General features: G+C 43.1%; 1 protein-coding gene across 3 annotated transcripts in view; it reads left to right on the top strand.

The window, feature by feature from the left end:
- The window catches only part of STAC (SH3 and cysteine rich domain), a gene marked incomplete at both ends in the record, with an annotated part of 143,705 nt that extends 127,443 nt beyond the window's left edge, over positions 1-16,262 (top strand). For all 3 annotated transcript variants that reach the window (XM_080825850.1, XM_080825849.1, XM_080825848.1), the window contains 3 exons: positions 2,654-2,705; positions 2,828-2,965; positions 16,164-16,262. In XM_080825850.1, the coding sequence (XP_080681976.1) occupies positions 2,654-2,705; positions 2,828-2,965; positions 16,164-16,262 (289 nt within the window). The remainder of the gene's footprint in view (positions 1-2,653; positions 2,706-2,827; positions 2,966-16,163) is intronic.
- Positions 16,263-18,369: the final 2,107 nt, after the last annotated feature.

The raw sequence follows: 18,369 nt of genomic DNA, 5'->3' as shown, positions 1-18,369 counted from the left end.
TTGAATGTAACTCTCCTCCCTCACTAGGCAGTTTTCTGGTCCTGGCAGTGCTCTTTTATAGGATAAGACAATCCCCATCACGCTGTCAAGAGGACATTTGGTATTGCTCATAAAATTATAGCTTGTGTTCCAGTGAGTGCCTTGTTCTAATATGTGGTTTAGTTACCATGGGTCATATGCTCAGGGACAGCCCACCTACGGCCATGGTAAAGAGAGACTCTCTATCCAAATTGTAAAACCAGCAGTTAGATCCAGGCAGTATCCTTTCTCACCCTTAGGAAAAGGTGCCTCTGCCCCCAACCTCACCTCCACCTTTTTTCCTTACTTCCTGTTTCTACCAAGCCATCAGCAAAGTCACTGGACTTGATGCTAACACATTGTTTCTTAGGTTATTAGGTTAAGTAAAATCTGCTGGAGCGAGAAAGATTTTTCTACATCAGCTTTCATCCTTGCTGCTTAATTAAATCCCTCACCTGGGAAAAGAGTGATTTTCAGCCATCTCGCTTTCTATGGCATCAGCACGGAACTGTGACTGTTGAAATACCAAAATGCCGCTCGTGTTTAATGCTTCAGGTGTAACAAGCCTGTTCTATTTGGAATCCCCTACGAAGATAGATATTAACTGAGAATTGAAAATGACAGCAGAGGAGATTGAATCAGAATACCAAATGAATCCATGGATCTATTTCCTCTCCTGTTCCAATCTCTTGAAATGTCCAAAAATATATTTTTTTTAAAAAACCCTCCATAAACAGTACTAGAAAATAAGAAATAATAGTATCCGAGACCCCAAAATTTTGAAAAGTTCCTGGCAAACTACGGCAACTAGAATCGAGGACAGTGAAGATGCCTGGAGACCACAGCATGCTCAGGAAAAGTAACTTTCAGTTATAGGTAGGGGGACATTCAAGGAGACACTGAACTCCCAGCAAATTCACTGAAGAACATGAGGGTGTCTCCAATAGCTTGATTGCATTAATGACCCAAATTCTTCACCCTTTCCTATACTCCTATCCTTTGCTGTGGGACCTTACAGTTCCTGTCACCACGGAGGTGGAGCCGCTGTCCCATTCCTTGAATCTGGACTGGTCTCATAACATGCTTTGCCCAATAAAACAAGGCAGAAATGACAGTGTGTCGATTCCAACCCTGGCCTTGAAGGCCTTATGCGTTTTGTGTGTTTCCATTTGCTGCTCTTAAAATTCTGGCATTGACATGAATATGCAAATTAGCCTTCTGGTGTATGAGAAACAGGAAATAGGGCCAAGTCTCCCCAGTCATTCCAGCCAACAGCCAGCAGACACTCAGGTATGGGAGTAAGCCATTGTTTTGTGGCTGTATGTTACACAGCATTACCATGGCAACATATAACTGACACAGACTCCCAGCTGTGTTCATGACACCACATTACTGCTTCTAATAGGTAGTAGGTAGCAATGGGCAATAGGTAATAGGTAGCAATGGGCAATAGGTAGCAATAGGTAGCAATGGTATTTGACTCTAGAATCAAAGGAAGAGCTGTATTCAGAAGAAAAGGAACCTATGCCTGTGTGAGTGCAAAAGTCTAAGAAAGACAAAGAACTGTGTTTAGGTAACTCTTGACCCCAGACCATCTAGAAAGCAAGGGGAGGGAAGGAAAAGACAGGTGTACTTAACAGGAGAATAAACTGATCTCCCCCTCACAAAGTTTAAGAAAGCCCCCCTGTTTAAGCCATTGGGGTAGTGGTAGGAGGCCCCACACTGCTTGCCTGCTACATTTTCAAGCACCCAAAAATGATAGGCCCCAATTGAGACTCCCTGCTCTTTTAAGCAGAACCTGAAATTATCCCTTGCACTTGGGAGAGAGAGTGCAGATGCAGAAGCATGTAATAGCAGAGAAGCTCACCCAGCTGCCCACACCCATCTACCTCTGTTTTCTGCCATTAATGTAAAGAAACAACCAAGAAAAAAAGAGAAACAACCAAGAAACACAGATATTGAAGAAAATCCCTTGACATGAAGGTGAAGCAATAAAACAAAGAGGAGGCCAGCCAATTCTAGGGGAAAGAAAGAACTCAATAAAGGAAAGAAATACTGTTTTTAAAAACAGAATATAATATTCTTAGAAAGATCTATTATAATATCACATCCATAACAGGAAGTGGCAAATATGAATAGGAAACTTCCAGAAATAATAAAGAACCCTTCTCTATATGTAAAAATAAAGCTAATATTGAGGTACCTGGGTGGCTCAATTGGTTAAGCACCTGATTCTTCGTTTCGGCTCAGGTCATGATCTCATGGTCGTGGGATCCAAGTCAGGCTCTGTGCTCAAGCAGAAGTCTTCTTGAGATTCTCTCTCTCCCTGTGTGTCTGCCTCTTCCCCTGCACTCTCTCCCTCTCCCTCCCTCTGAAAATAAATAACTTCTTTTAAAAAATAAGGCTATATTATTTTTTTCAAATACAGCATGGAAATAGTAATTGTTTTGAATGTATAACAAAACTATTTTCATGGGTGGGAAGAACTGAGAAAAAGTCATGTTTATTTTACTTCTATTTATTTTAGGATTATTTGTGTAAATGAAGAACTATTACTTGTGAATCTGAAGTGTCATCTTTTTCTTTTTTTTCCCCCCTCTCCTTCCCCACTCAACCTGTTCACTCTTCATTATAGGCCAGGAGACATGATTACTCTTCTAGAAGACACAAATGAAGACTGGTGGAAAGTAAGTATTCCTCTTTCTTAAAAAAAAAAGAAAAACAAAACAAAACAAAACAAAGAATCACTTGGTAACTGTAATTACAACAAATGAACAATTGTGGACGCATGTCTCCTTTTTCCTTCCAGGGGAAAATTGAAGACAGGATTGGCTTCTTTCCGGCCAACTTTGTTCAGAGAGTACAACAAAATGAGAAGATCTTTAGATGTGTTAGGACCTTCCTCGGGTGTAAAGAACAGGGGCAGATGACATTGAAGGAGAATCAGGTGAGTAAAGCATGCAAGTACATACCAGGTACCACCAAAACAGAGAAAAAATCACTAACAAACATAATGGCACCCATAAATCTGAATGAATGGGGTCATAGTCCAAGTGTTCACTTTGAGAAAAGATAATACTCACTCTGGTGGTATTATGTAGTGTAGCAGAATCTAAACCTGCAAAACCAGAATGTTCAGAAGCTCATTTGGTGCTATGTGTTCACAAGAGGAAATATACGTAACGTTATGGAAGCAGGGTAAGGACATCTATATGGGCCTGGTGCCTTTTCTCTGAGGACCTCTAGTCTCTGATGTGGACACCATTCCAGTTTTGGCTCTGTGCTGCTCTGCACCAATGCATGGTTAATTTTTCGTAGTCTCTTAGGAATACTTTATTATTACTTCCTGAGGGTTCCACAGTTCATTGCAATTGCCCTCAGTCACAGAAACCCTTCTAAATAAGGTCTCCTTGTCCAGACTCCAAGTTTTTGCCTTTTCACTGGAATCCAAGACACCATCACATTGCTGCATAAAACATAATCAGGACAGGGGTAACCAGGGATTATCTCACACCAGTGCCTGGATGTCACCATACATCTAATCTAGAGGTCTCTGGCGCCATCTTGCTCTAGAGCCATGTTGAATGTGAGGGTCAACACGCAACAGCAAATGAATGATGCTGTCAATTTCTTAAGAAGTGAGGAATGAACTCCTTCCATGTGTATGTCTTTAAGATCCTTGCTTCTTGCTCCCCCATCTCACTCTTGGAATGTTGACAAACACAAAGTGACAAGACACACACAGCTCAGCTCCTTGTCCTAACTCTGCCTCTCTTTGCCTTCTTCCAGCAGAGAAAGGGCTTCCTACTGCCCCTGCTTCTGACTCCCAACTTCCCTCATGGCAGATCCTGTGTCCTCACTCTAAAGTAAAAATAATAAATGAAGACCTCCACATTTGCTCTTGGTGTATTTGGAGATGATTTGAGAAATCAGACACTAGAAATTTCTTCAGTCTCCTAATAAAGTTTCACAGTTAACTCTAATTTCCAGTTTTGGAAGCCAAAGCCTTACCTTTCTTTCTGTATCCACTTTTGGTATGGTAATTCTAATATTTCCTGAGGCAGTTAATGCCTCTAGTTGGAAATGATGAGGCTCACCCTACAAGAAAGTGAATGAAAATGAAAATGAAATGAAAAATGTATTAGTAATTTTAATACTATCCCAGGGTGCCTGGGTGGCTCAGTCGGTTAGGTGGCTGTCTTCAGCTCAGGTCATGATCTCAGGGTCCTGGGATCGAGACCCCCGCATTGGGCTCCGTGCTCAGCAGGGAGTTTGTTTCTCCCTCTGCCCCTCCCCTCAGTCATGTACTATCTCTCTCTCTCTCTCTCTCTCAAATAAATAAATAAATAAAATCTTTAAAGGAATAATAATAATAATTTTAATACTATCCTAGTTCGATAGCATTACCCAAAAGACATCTTGAATGTCATTTTTGCAATTGCCTACAAAGATAGTTTCTATCTTTGTAGAGTCCCATAAGACTTTATTATATTATTTTATATTTACCTTACTTTATATCTGATTTATAATTTTAAAAAAATTGATTTACCTAACTTGATCAACAATTTTATGTGCCACACATAGTGCCAAATACTTGATCATCTTCAGACTAACAAGTATACCCTCAAAGAATAATGATTTACCTTTTCTTTATGACTACTTAAAAGAAAAATCTTTATATCTAGCCCCTGGTTCACAGAGAAGGAAAGAACAAATTAATACAGTCCTGGACATTGCCACAGTGATAATTATCACAGGGATCATCATTATTATTACTAATTATTTATGTCATATATATATATTTATAGAGTATATATACCTACAACATTTTATTTGAGATCCCACACATGTCCTATGAATTTTTTGAATAATTAATCACTATTTATATTTTATAAATGATGAAACAAAAGCTCATAAAGGTTATATCCCTTGCTCAAGGGGAGAAAAACCTGGTAAGTAGCTAGGCTGGAACTTCTTTTTTTAAGATTTTACTCATTTATTTGACAGTTAGAACAAGCACTGCAAGAGACAGAGAAGCAGGCTCTGCTGGGCGGGGAGCCCAACATGGGACTTGATCCCAGCAGCCTGAAATCGTGACCTGAGCAGAAGACAGACACTTAACCATCTGACCCACACAGGCACCCCCAGGCTGGAACTTAAACATAGGTCTGCAAACTCCAAGCCAAAATGCTTTCCACGTGCCCTGGACAAGGTGGCACCAACTTTGAGCTGTACAGCACCATTTGCTTAGTTTGGCTCCCAGGGAAGGGAATGTCATTAATGCAAGTATCCTAGGACCAGAGAACTCCTTAGAAACAGTCTTACTCCTGTAAGTGCCCTATTGGGTTATCTTTCATTTCAGGCAATGGAATCATCCTCAACAGACTGAGACCCGCTCTAATGCCGCACACACCCCATACAGCAAACGGGCACTTTTCCCAGCTGGGTTCCATGCCAGGGCTTCTCCAAGTGTACCCAACTGTATCCTCCCTGTTGCAAAAATTTGGAAAGTCTTTTGAATGAAATAAATTCAAGAAGGATATCCATTTTTATTGGCAGAGTGTTAATAAATTTTGCCAGCATGTTTGATTTTTCCCTCAAAATAATCTTATGCTTCCTCACTTGAAATTGAACATTGTCTTTATGTTGTTAATAGACAAGTCAGTGAAATCAGAAGGCAAATTAAACTTTCCTCAACTTGATCAATTTCCAGAAGCAGAGCATCAACTCAGTGGCTCCTACCACTTCCTTGACTGTTAGTCCCCAAAATTGTCTTTTCTGGGAATGGGCTCACACCTGTCTTCTCCACTCCCATGGTTGAAGTACAGTCTTCCAGGATGGGGTGGGTGGAGGAGAGGCATACAACCCAATCTCTTCAATTAGACAGGCTCAAGACATAACACAGCATTTCAGCCTGAACCAAATGAATCTGCCCATGATCCTTTAAAAAAGTTCCATAATCCCCGATATTTGTCCAGCCTGGTGTTTCTGAGAGTGTGGTTTGAACCACCTGAATCATAATCACCTGGGAGCTTGTGGAAAATGCAGATTCCTGGACTCCATCCCAGACCTGTGGAAGCAGATCTTCTCAGGGCAAAGGCAAAGAATCTCTCTCTTTACAAACTCCCCAGGATCAAAGCTGAAGTTTGAGAATGACCTTCACTTCCGTTCTCTCACTTTCAAATCCTGTGTAGTCCTGTACCAACTGAAGGCATTTTTATGTCCAATTACATGTGGGTCAACAAAGGCACTGAGGTCTCTAGCCCTACACAAATTCTTTATTTTCCATCTTTGGCATCAGCACGGCAACCAATTTTGGAAAAACGTCAGCCACTTAAGAGAAGATGTACATTTTAAAGATCTATTATTGTGGACATTGCTGCTATGAACATTGGGCTACAGATGGCCCTTTTTTTCACTACATCTGTATCTTTGGGGTAAATACCCAGTAGTGCAATTGCAGGGTCATAGGGTAGCTCTATTTTTAATTTTTTGAGGAATCTGCACACTGTTTTTCAAAGTGGCTGCACCAACTTGCATTCCCACCAACAGTGTTCCCCTTTCTCCACATCCTCTCCAACACTTGTTTCCTGTCCTGTTGATAAGTCAAGCAGAGAAAGTCCATTATCATATGGTTTCACTTACTTGTGAAACATAAGGAATAACATGGAGGACATTAGGAGAAGGAAAGGAAAACTGAATTGGGGTATATCAGAGGGGGAGATGTAAGATGAGAGACTGTGGATTCTGAGAAACAAACTGAGGGTTTGGGAGGGGAGGAGGGTGGGGTTTAGGTGAGCCTGGTGGTGGGTATTAGGGAGGGCACGTAGTGCATGGAGCACAGGGTATGGTGCATAAACAATGAATCTTGGAACATGAAAAAAAACAAATAAAATTAAGATGATAAAAAAGAGAGCATCTTAAAAATAAATTTAAAAAAGATCTATCATTAAGAAAATTTTTTAAAATTTGGGTCCAAATCACTTAGTGTCCTAAATTAGTTTAGGTGTAAAATTTCAAAACATATTGGTCAAAATGAGGAGAGCGTAACCTAGTAGCATACCCCGTGTGATTTTGGCAAAGTCATTTCTGAATGTCAGCGTTCTTATCTGTAAAGTCGGCATAGTTGCACCTCCCTCTTGACATGGTTAAGGGTGAAACATATCCCCTGTATAAAATGCCAGCACAGTGCCTGGCCACCGCCAATGCATAGCAAGGTCCCCATGCAGCCGGCACCATCTAGAGTGAGTTCCAGATTCATCTGCAATCGCCAGCACTGCCTAAAATTACCTAGCAAACATCAGAAAATAGCCAGTATGGTATTTGCAACTCTAAAAATATAGACAAATGCTCTTTAACAGGGAAATAGAAGAAATTCGATTCTGAAAAGAAATGCAATTCGTCTCTTTGATCAAATCACATTTCTGCCTCTGGGGTTAATTTGTTTCATAATGATTATATTATTTTTTCACAGAGCTCTTGTTTCCAAAGAGAATCAAGTTATCCTTTTGTTGTGAACATAACTAAAGTTTGCACTAATGCCAAAGTTTGTTTTCCTTATTTTTAAAATCTAAAAAATGTTCTTATTAAACCATAAAAGTATTTCTTGAAATTTATCCATAGTTCTGCCATCCCAATAGAACTGTTTTTATTGATTCTTTGTATTATGTTGAAGCTTTAAGAAAAATAGGCAAATTATTTTTAGATTACTAAACTAAAATGTATTTATCATGGAGGAATTTGAAAATTACAAAAAAAATAAAGAAGAAAATAAAAATAGCAGGTAACTCAAGCATCAAGTTATTATTGACAAAACCAATTCGGTATATTTTCTACCAAACTGTTCTTATAATTAATATTTTGGTGTATCATATTCTATTTAGTGTTCTGAGTTTTTTTTTTTAACTTAGTCATTGAATGTTTCTCAAAACAGTTTTTATCAATTCTCTAACGTTTTATCACATACATTAGGGTTTGGCAAACCATGGCATATTGACCTATGGTCAAATCTGGTCCTGTTTTTAAAACAGAGTTTATTGAAACAGAGCTATATTCATTCATATGTGTATCATCTGAAGCTACTTTCACACTAGAACAGCTGAGTTGAGTGGTTGCAACAAAGACCATATGGCCTGCAGAGCCAAAAATATTTACTATTTTCTTCTTTACAGAAAATGTTTGTCAATCCCTAGTCTAGATGTCCAAGAATGCATTTCAGTATTCTCCTATTGTTGGATATTCCATTTTAATTTTTTAATTTTATTTTTATTTAATTTTTTAAACTATTGATAATGCAACAAACATGTTTAAACCAAAATCTTTTCTCCATAACTCTGATTACATCCTTATGATAGACTTTAGAATTTATAGAAAAACAGATAAAAGATTTTTACAGTTCTTGATACATATGACCAAATTTCTTCTAAAAAGTGTGTGCCAATTTCTACCCACATATGTTATTGGTTTCAGAGGTACAGGTCTGTGATTCATCAGTCTTATATAATATCCAGTGCTCATTACATCACATGCGCTCCTTGATGTCCATCACCCCTTTACTCCATCCCTCCATCCTTCTCCCCTCCAGCAACCCTCAGTTTATTTCCAGTGATTAAGAGTCTCTTATGGTTTGTCTCCCTTTCTGGTTTTGTCTTGTTTTATTTTTCCTCTCTTCCCCCATGATCCCCTATAGTTTTAAACCTCTTGATTGAGTTCCACTCCATCACTCTCCACTTCCTCCTGAGAGAACATTTTCAGATAGTGCCCCAATTCCTTTAATATTCTGAAGTTTCAGTCCAGTCTGCCACTGCTTCTAACATAGATTGAATTGAATGTGCATTGCCTGTAGTGTTTTCTTCTCCACCAACCCCCTTCTGCCCACAGAATGTTTACTTTGCCTCTCTTCACATCCTCTCTCCACCTGGAGGTTCTCTCCTTAAAACCTCAAGGCTGAGACTTCCTTCAACCCGTGGCATTCAAGAATAACTTATTCTTTCAGACATATGCACGTATTTCCTACAGTAGTTTTTAATGTTTGATAGTAATAGTTTTGATCTTTTCACCTTGTGGTAGGCAGAACAACAGCCCCATGTCCTAATCCCCAAAACTGAATGTGTTACCTCACGTGGCAAGAAGGACCCTGCAGATGCGATGAAGTCAAGGATGGTGAGATAGGAAATTATTCTGGTTTATCCAGATGAGCCCAGTGTCATCACAGTTCCTTAGAACAGGAAGACAAGAGGGCCAGAGTCAGAGAAGTAAATGTGAGGATAGAAGCTGAAGTCAGAAAGAGAGAGAGATTTGAAGACGCTATGCTGTTGACCTTGCAGATGGAGGAAGGATCCAGGAGCCAGGGAATGCCTCTTAGAAGCTGAAGGTAAGGAAACAGATTCTCTTGCAGCCCCGCCTTCATCTTCACATTTAAGGACTTCCTATTTCCAAAACTGCAAGATAACTTTGTGTCATTTTAAGCCATCAATTTAGTGATAATTTGTTACAGAAACCATAGGACACTAATCCAGATTTCATGCAAAAGGGACTTTACAGATGTGATTAAGATTATGGGCCTTGTGATAGGGAGATGTCCTAGATTGTGTGGGCTGGCTAGCTCCAGTCAATTGCAAGTGCCTTGTGTGCGAGCCTCTCCAATTTGAGCCCTTAAAAGCAGTGAGATATATCCAGCTGGAGTCAAAGAGAGATAGCAGGAGAGGGAAGAAGGGTAGGTCAGAGAGAGATTAAATGTGAGAAGGACTCAACCCACACTTACTGGATCTCAAGTTACAGGAAGGGACCACAAGTCAAGGACTGCAGGCAGCCTCTAGAAGCTGAGGATGATCCCTGACTCAGCAAGGAAACCAGGACTGGACTTCAGTCCTACAACCTCAAGGAACTGGATTCGACAGCCTAAACGATTCTGGAATTAATCCTCTCTTAGAGAAAAAGAAGGAAGGAAGGAGGGGGAAAGAATAAGCCCTGTTGACTCCTTGATTTTGGCCTTTTGAATCCCAACTAGCCAAGCCCACCAGACATCAGACCTACAGAATCCCAACTAGCCAAGCCCACCAGACATCAGACCTACAGAAATCTAATGTAATAAATTGGTTTGTTTAAAGGCACTGAGTTTGTGGTAATTTGTTACAACAGCAGAAGCTATTACACATCTCAGGTTACTCAAATTGAGTCAGCCTCATAAGGTGGATTTTACTCACACAACGAGAGGTCTGGATACAGGGAAGTTCTGGGATTCATAGTTCAACAGCTTGATTCCATGGTCAGGGATCTAGATTCTTCCAGCCTGATGCTCTGCCATCCTTGAAATACTAGCCACCTTTTCTAGTGGCCACAGATGGCTGCAGCCACCCCAAGAATCCCTTCCAGATGAAGAAAGAAATTTTCTTCTTAATGTATCTCTTTTAAGAGGAAAACACACTACCTCAGAACTCCCTATGCTGTTTCATTAGCTAGAAACGGGTCCCATGAGAATCACTAGCAAGGAGAATCAAAACAGATTCGGACAATTAGGATTCACCCAAGTCATGCAGGGTAGGGATGGACAACAGAACAAAAGTCAGGGCTCTGCTGCATGGGAAAAGAACAGATTATCACCATTGACATGAACCAACAGTGTCTGATGCAAACAATTTACTTATCCTAGAACTAGGAGTGATTGGTGCAGAGTGGAGGGTTCCCAACTGAAAGATGAGTGGACCAGAGTTGGTCCAACTCAGCACTCACTCACAGGTTTTCAGGTATCCTCAGCTAGGGGAGCAGGTAATTATGCATGGCTCTTACACTGACTTCTGTTATCTAAGAGGCCTTTATCCAATGTTGGTCTGCAGGGTCAAGTTAGGATTTGCTACTGCGATTGCTTTTTTCCTCAACATTCTCAGCTCTGGAACACATGCAAAGCTACCTCCTCCTTCATGCAAGATCCTGTGGTCTTTCTGTCTCCATTCCCACCCACTGTTTTATCTGATGAGGTCTCACCTCCCAGGAGACACTGGTGTCGCCTAATGTGCCCCTATTTCCTGTCATTTCCTCTTCTTGGAGGACCACTCCAATAAATGGATCAATAAATGTAGAAAGAGAGGTATTAATTAGGAGAAGGAAAAGATGTATTTTGACCACATTAGAAAGTAGAGCCCGTAGTACTAAGAGAGAAGTGGCTGCCCAGCTTTGCGCTCAGGGCAATTGCAGAATCTCTGTGGCCTGGGCAGACCTTGGAGGAGGAGCTATCTTTCAACCTTGAATATTCATCCTAAATCCAACAGTACAACTTGCTTCAGGCATCAACTGAGTTCTCTACAACTCAGTGGTTGTAGAGAAGTGCCTGTCAGCCTCCAAATGGCTGCCAATCCCAGTGCTCAGGACATTACACCCTCTATTCCCTATCTTCTCACAGGTATTTTGAGGGAAGACTGAGTCCAGAGCGTTAGGCAAGAAATCCTTTCAAATAAAATGACTTCTCATCTGTTTTAAGTTGCAGCCCAGTTGAATGTTAATGAGTTGAGAGGCAAGGCAGGGAAACCTTAGATGTTATTAGCAGATGTGCTCCCCAAAGTGGGTTAGATTGTAGGACTTAAGCCAGGCAAGACCATGAAGGGACTGAGCCAAGAGGGGCACTTAACTGGCAGGGAGCAGAATTAGAGACAACATAGGAGAAGAAGCAGAGGACTAGGGAGTGGGTCAACAACAAGATACCAAGTAGAGACAAGAATGGGGAAAAATCGGGGCGCCTGGGTGGCTCAGTGGGTTGGGCCTCTGCCTTCTGCTCGGGTCATGATCCCAGAGTCCTGGGATCGAGCGAGCCCCGCGTCGGGCTCTCTGCTCAGCGGGTGGCCTGCTTCCTCCTCTCTCTCTGCCTGCTTGTGATCTCTGTCTGTCAAATAAATAAACAAAATTAAAAAAAAAAAAAGAATGGGGAAAAATCTAGTCTACTCCCATTGGAGTAGGGGGAGTGAGAGGAGGAGAGTGGTAAAGTCATAATCACAGAAACCAGAGCAAAAACATGGGTGTATAGGGTTATCATTAATAACAAACACTAAGTGGGATGGCTGAGTGTCTCAATTAGTTGAGTAGCTGACTCTTGGTTTCATCTCGGGTCACAATCTCAGGGTCCTGGGATTGGAGCCCTCGTAGGGCTCCACACTCAGTGAGGAATCTCTCTCTCCCTCTGCTGCTCCCTGCCCCCCACCACCCACAAGTGCATGCAGGCTCCCTCATCTCTCAAAAAAATTAATTAAAGAATGCAAAGTCTGAGTGATGCCCAGGAGCTGGCAGTATCCAGGCTGCATGTCTAAGTAAGCACTAGGCTACTGGAGATGCTCTGTTGAGTATGGTGGGTGCTAGTGCTCTGTATGTGCTGTAGTCACCTCGGTTCTGAGATGCCCAGACCATCCCTGCTGTACACATGGTGTCCACCAGGCAGTCGGCAATGCTGTCAGCAAGCAGAGTGGACAGGCCAGGATTTGTCAGCAGTGGGAAGGAAATAGTCCAGTCTTCAGATTTCTGGCTGGCAAGAGAGTGGGAGGGAGAGAGGAAGGAAGGAAGAGAGGGAAAGAGGGAGGAAGTGAGAGAGGGAAAAAGGATATCAGGTAACAAGAGGAGAAGAAGGGAGAGGACAGGACAGGAGAGGAAAAAGAACCAGTTTATATAAATCTGGACATCTCCTTCCTCTACTGAAAGTCCTCTAACACCCAACTGTTGGTTGGTACCAGTAGTCATCTCTGCCTTTTTCCCATTTGGCAGAGCCCTGATTTTTGTTCTCTCGTCCATGTGTACCTCCCACGACTCAGGTGAATCCTAATTGAATTAATTCTTGCTGGTGATGTTTTTGGTGGTTGGCCAGTGCCCCAGTTCCAGTCAAAGAGATAGGTCAGAAGGTCAGCAAAGGGACCCTTTTCGTCATGAGTTCATTCATTCAAAATCTGTTAATGATTTATATTGTCAGTTCACTAAATAATCGTGGATTAAAGCACACAAGGCCCTTGCACTCATCATACATGTAATTACACACATGTAATTACTCACACATGTAATTACTCCTTCCAGTTCTGCCCAATAAGCTTCATGAGAGCAGGCATCTGCCTTTATTTCCCAGCTTCTGGAGTGGTAGCTAGCACATAGTGGCTTCTCAATAAAAACTTGGAAAATGAGTGAGTGAGTGAATGAATGAATGAATGAATGAATACAGAAAGTAGGGAATCAAGGGACCTCAGACACTTGGAGGTATCTCTCACATGGCCTGGCCAGTAAAACATTTGCTGGCATAATCAACTGTCTACTTTGTCTGGGGCTGAGGAATTTCCCTGGATGTGGGACTTTTCAGTGCAAAGACAGAACATCCCAGGCAAACCAAGACAAGTTGGTCACCCTATTTGTGGCCCTGCAAAGCAAAGGAGTTCCTCTGCCTCTCCCTCACCTCCCACCCTTCTCTACCCATAATCTTCTGGGCTCATCTTTCCACCTCATCTTGAAAGGAAATGTTTCCAACCTTTTTATCGCTTCCTAAAATGGCAGGTTCTCAAGCCTGGAGAGCTATGTATTTGTACCATCAGAAATTTAAATCCTAGACCCTTCATTTCTAGGAAGAGTACAAGCTGCTGAAACCTATTTTCAACCTTTGTATTCATCTTTTTCCGACTTCCTTTAGCTTCCTCATCTGATTCCCCATTATCTATCCCCGAGACTATACAAGCAGTGCATGGTGGGTACAGAACTCCTCGTCCTTTGGAAGGTCTCCCCAAATCAAATCACTGCAGGGATGCCAACTAGGAGGTGCAGAAGAAATAATTACATGCTTCAAAGTACAAACATTTGTGCATCTTGGCCTCCTGTTTTTGAGACCCCTTCAAACAACTCTTCCATTGCCTCTACCAAGCACTATTTCTCTTCCACACTGAAATCTTGAGAGAGAAAAAGGGAAGATAAAGGTTTGCGGTATATATGGACATGCATCTGAACTGTCAGTGGGCTTTTGCTAGAGAGACTGAAATTTACTACTAATGTAAATCAGGAAAACTGTGAAAATGACCCAAAAAACTAATGGAGACCCCAGACTGCAGTCATTTTTTTGTTTGTTTGTTTTATGACTTGGGCTAATGGTGTAAGGCTCTGAGCTCTGGCCAGAATTTCCATTTTCTGATTTCTTGCCCAGTGTTCTCCATATTTGACATCAACATGATACAACATCTGTGTGTATATACGTCATCAAACTGTTTTCATGTTCATTTCTTTATTTAAACATTTCAACTGGACATTTTAAAATAAGCATCTAGAACAAATCTGCACAAGGAAGCAGGTTTAAAGTTTTTCACTGATGTGGATTGGTTGGTCTAATAGTAAGGATTGTTGAATTTGGGGCATATTTCAACAATGAAGAAAATTCCATCTTTGTCATGGTTTTAAAGGTAAATCATGCTCTCAAGGCATTTTTATGGGTTCTTTTTAAGACGTATACTCCCTGCCCATCACTAGGGTCCCTTGTCTGTGGTGTTTCTGGCATGGGTAATGACAGGTCTTAGCTTTTGAAAATCAGGTGGTTCACTTTCCCTTTGGCAGCCACCTTGCCCATCATGTTCTAGCACGATCTAACATGGCCCCAAGGCTATTTCTTTCTCACAGCTCACCTCTGGCCTTCAGGAAACAGTCACCACATCTTCTGTTCTAACAGATCAACTCCTCTTTACTTCCCCATCTGAGCTTCTTTCCAGTCAAGTTTATCATAGAGTTAGGTTTCTGAAACTTGAACCGGAAACCAGTCCCTTGTATGTCCTAAGCGCTGGGAGTCACAAATGAAGCTCAGCTCTTTTCCCAGCCCCTTCACTAGGTGGGTGCACCCATCTCCTGGTTGCTGTGTTGATGGACAACTCACAGCTGTCCCTTATCCAGCTACTGCCCTTCTGTGGACCAAGAGCTGCCTCACCTGACAGGTCACACCTCTCATACCCAAGTCAGCCAGTGGCCAATGACTGATATGGGGCCCAACCAGACCCGTTGCCTCAAGGTGGGACCACTCCTCAGCCCACTTCATACTCCAGAGCTCCCTGTGGGATCAGCCTGAGGCTCACCTACTGCTGAGTCCTCACCCTTGCCCAGCTCCTTCCCCGCCCCCCTGCTTCCCTCACTTCCCACCTCCTGAGAGCACACCCTCAACAAGCCACTTCGCAAGGATTCATGCCTCAGGCTCTGTTTCTAGGGACTCTAACCTAAGATATAACCTACCATGCATGGAAGCAGATCAGGTGGGTGAAACTCAGCACTTTGCAAAAACTTCTTATTTCCATCTGACTCTCTCCACCCTTCAGCCTTTCAGTGGTAAATGGCAGTGATGATGACAAGGGCATACAAACAGATTTTTAACCACTTTCTTGTTCAGTCCCACACAGGTGGGCGAGGGGAGGTGTTAGCATCTGTTTGCTTTGCTAGGAGCCAGGAATGGAATAGCTTCCTTTGACTTCCTGTTATCATGTGTATAAATTTCCAAACACATGACAGGAGCCTGCTGAATGGTAGCTATTAGTCTGTATCTTTAAAATAAAGTATTGACTGGGGTGCCTGGGTGGCTCAGTGGGTTAAGCCTCTGCCTTCGGCTCGGGTCGTGATCCCAGGGTCCTGGGATCGAGCCTCGCATCGGGCTCTCTGCTCAGCGGGGAGCCTGCTTCCTCCCTCTCTCTCTGCCTGCCTCTCTGCCTACTTGTGATCTCTGTCTGTCAAATAAATAAATATAATCTTTAAAAAAATAAAAAATAAAAAATAAAAATAAATAAATAAATAAAATAAAGTATTGAGGACTCATTGTGTGCCACATGCTAGGTTTTCTTGTGAGCATTATATCGTTCTGTCCTCACAGTGACTCTTCAGGGGGACACAATCTGATTAATCCCATTTTATTGATCCTCATTTGTAAAAATTCATTCCTAAAACTCAGAACACATTCAGCACCTAGGCCTATTCCCAAACCCAGGTTCTGCCTAATATTTATTCAACCTTTTCCTTACAGAGCCAGTCTCCCCCCTCCAACACCCCCCTACTTGTAACTGCTCTCCCTTTTCCAATTTGGTGCTCCTGGCCTCAGTCCACTGTGATTCAAGCAGCTCCTAATTTCTTCCTTGTTGACACTTTGATGTTTCTCCTTCCTTGGCATTCAGATCTGCGTGACTTCCGAAGAGGAGCAAGATGGCTTTATCAGAGTCCTCAGTGGAAAGAAGAGAGGCCTTGTCCCCCTGGATGTCCTAGAAAACATCTGATTGCTGGCCCCTCCTGCTTTGGCAGTGGCCAGGCTCTGCTGCAATGCCTCGTCTCACACCGTGTCCACGCAGAGGAGCTGCCACACTGACCCACCCTCCCCCCTGGGAAACAGTGAGACAAGACTCATGGGTCTGAGACTGGGGTGTCAGCCACAGACAGAGGGTGCATCTCACAGCATTGCCGGGCTGCCCAAGGCGAGGTCGAGGCTGCCCAAGGTGGGGAGCTGAGCGCCATGCAGGCGGCGGCTGAGGCAGGGTGGCAGCCACAGCTGTCCCTGAGGACTCACCTCGTCCCCGTCCATGTGATGTAAGTTAGCCTGCTGGAGGGTGCTCCAGCCTGCAGTGTGGGCCCAGTGCGAGGCTGGGATCCCCATGGCCTAGTGTGATTCTGGTTCCAGACGTGTGTCCCCAGCACTGGCCCCTCTGCATCATCGCATTTGCGGTCTCTCTGCAGAGCATCAGGAAGTCCTGATCCCCAGCTCCCGACACGCCAGGGCTCCCTGCAGCCCCCCTCGCTTTGTGATGATTGCGCTGTCTCCTCTGTCCTCCGATGGAGTCCTGGGGGTGCTGTGAGATGGGAGGGCTGAGCTGGTGGCACTAGCCAGCGGGACCTGATCTGCCCAAAGGTGACCAATAGGCAGTCGCTGCTGCTGTTCTGGTTACTGGCAGAGGTGACAGAGAAGGACACAAGGCACAGATACAGAGAGCAAAGTGGGAGTAAGGTGGGGCAGAGAGCCCGATTTACTGCAGATTATGCAGCCCCTTCGGTTAGGAAAGCATTCTCCGTGGAGGTAAACCTGGGGAAGAGAATGAGGCAAAAAGTCTCAGCGATGAGCCCATTTCATTTCACATCCTCGGTACTGGGGGCATCATTTTCTGTCAGGCCATCCTGGAGGACCCCCTTTTGGAGGCTGAGCCCACCTTGCAAAGAACCAGAAACATGGAGGCGAACCAATATCATCTTGAGACAAGTAGCCAAATCAGAATCCATTCTTCTTTAGGGAAGTATATTATACCCTAGCAGACATAACATGGAAACGAATCCTTAGTGCTTCATCCCTCAGAAAGTAGAGGAACTTGGGTCCTATTTAGCATCAGTAGGGGAGTCTCTCTTACTCTATACTTGTACTAATGTTTACAAGCATTCAGTATACTGTGATGCCTTCCCCCGCAAGCCTCCTCCTAGCAGTCAAACTTGCATCCGATTACTTATTAATATGGTTAAACGTCAATTCACAGTGACCTTGGAATCAATGTCCGCTCCATTTATTTTGTGACAGAGCAATAAAAGCATTAGAACAATTGGTTTTTAAAAGACCTAAGTGGGTGCATCTTAAGCATGTAAGCATTATTTCCCACACCCTAGTATTCGTAGTCTCCACTTATTTCTTTTGTTACTGGTCAGCATGATGGTGGGAGCTGAGGGGGGAGCTGCTGGTTTCACAGCAGTCTGGATGCCTTCCTATCATTTTAAAGCCAGCATCCAGAATTTCCTCCCTCTCTGGTACAACCTGAAAAACTGAGTGTACAGAGCCAAGGTGGGTTCTCCGAGAGCCAGGGTGGATAGTATGGCTACCATTCTCTAAAATGGAATGCCAGAGGACAAACCCTCTCTGCCTCTAATTCAGTACTCCATTGAATAAAGACAACACAGTGGCTGGAAGGAGCATAGAAAACCTGTGTCCTGATCTCTTCTTTCTGGTGCGTATCCATGGAAGCCTTTGGGTACAGTGGTGTCAGATCCTAGACAAATTTAACCTGCATTCAAAAATCAGTTTCCCTTTGGAAACTGAATAGAAGGGGGCTGCTGTAGCCAGCCAGCAAGGTGGTCCCTGCATCCTAATAGTCTCGCCTTTGTATAGCCCACTCCCACACTGAATCAGTACTGGTCTTATATGGCCAATAAGATACAGCAGAAGTCATACTGCATGACATCTGAGACTAGGCCAAAGAAGTCCTTGCAGCTTCTGCCTTGCTCTCTGGGAACACTCGCCCTTGGAACCCTGAGCCACCTACTCTGAGACCACCATGGGGGAGAGGCGCAATGGACAGACCACGTGTGTCTGCAGCTGGGATCCCAGACATCACAGAACAGCAGCCATCCCTG

This window comes from Martes martes, assembly GCF_963455335.1.
Source record: "Martes martes genome assembly, chromosome: 1".
Classification (NCBI taxonomy): Eukaryota; Metazoa; Chordata; class Mammalia; order Carnivora; family Mustelidae; genus Martes; species Martes martes.
This window is presented reverse-complemented; position numbering and strand designations above follow the sequence as displayed.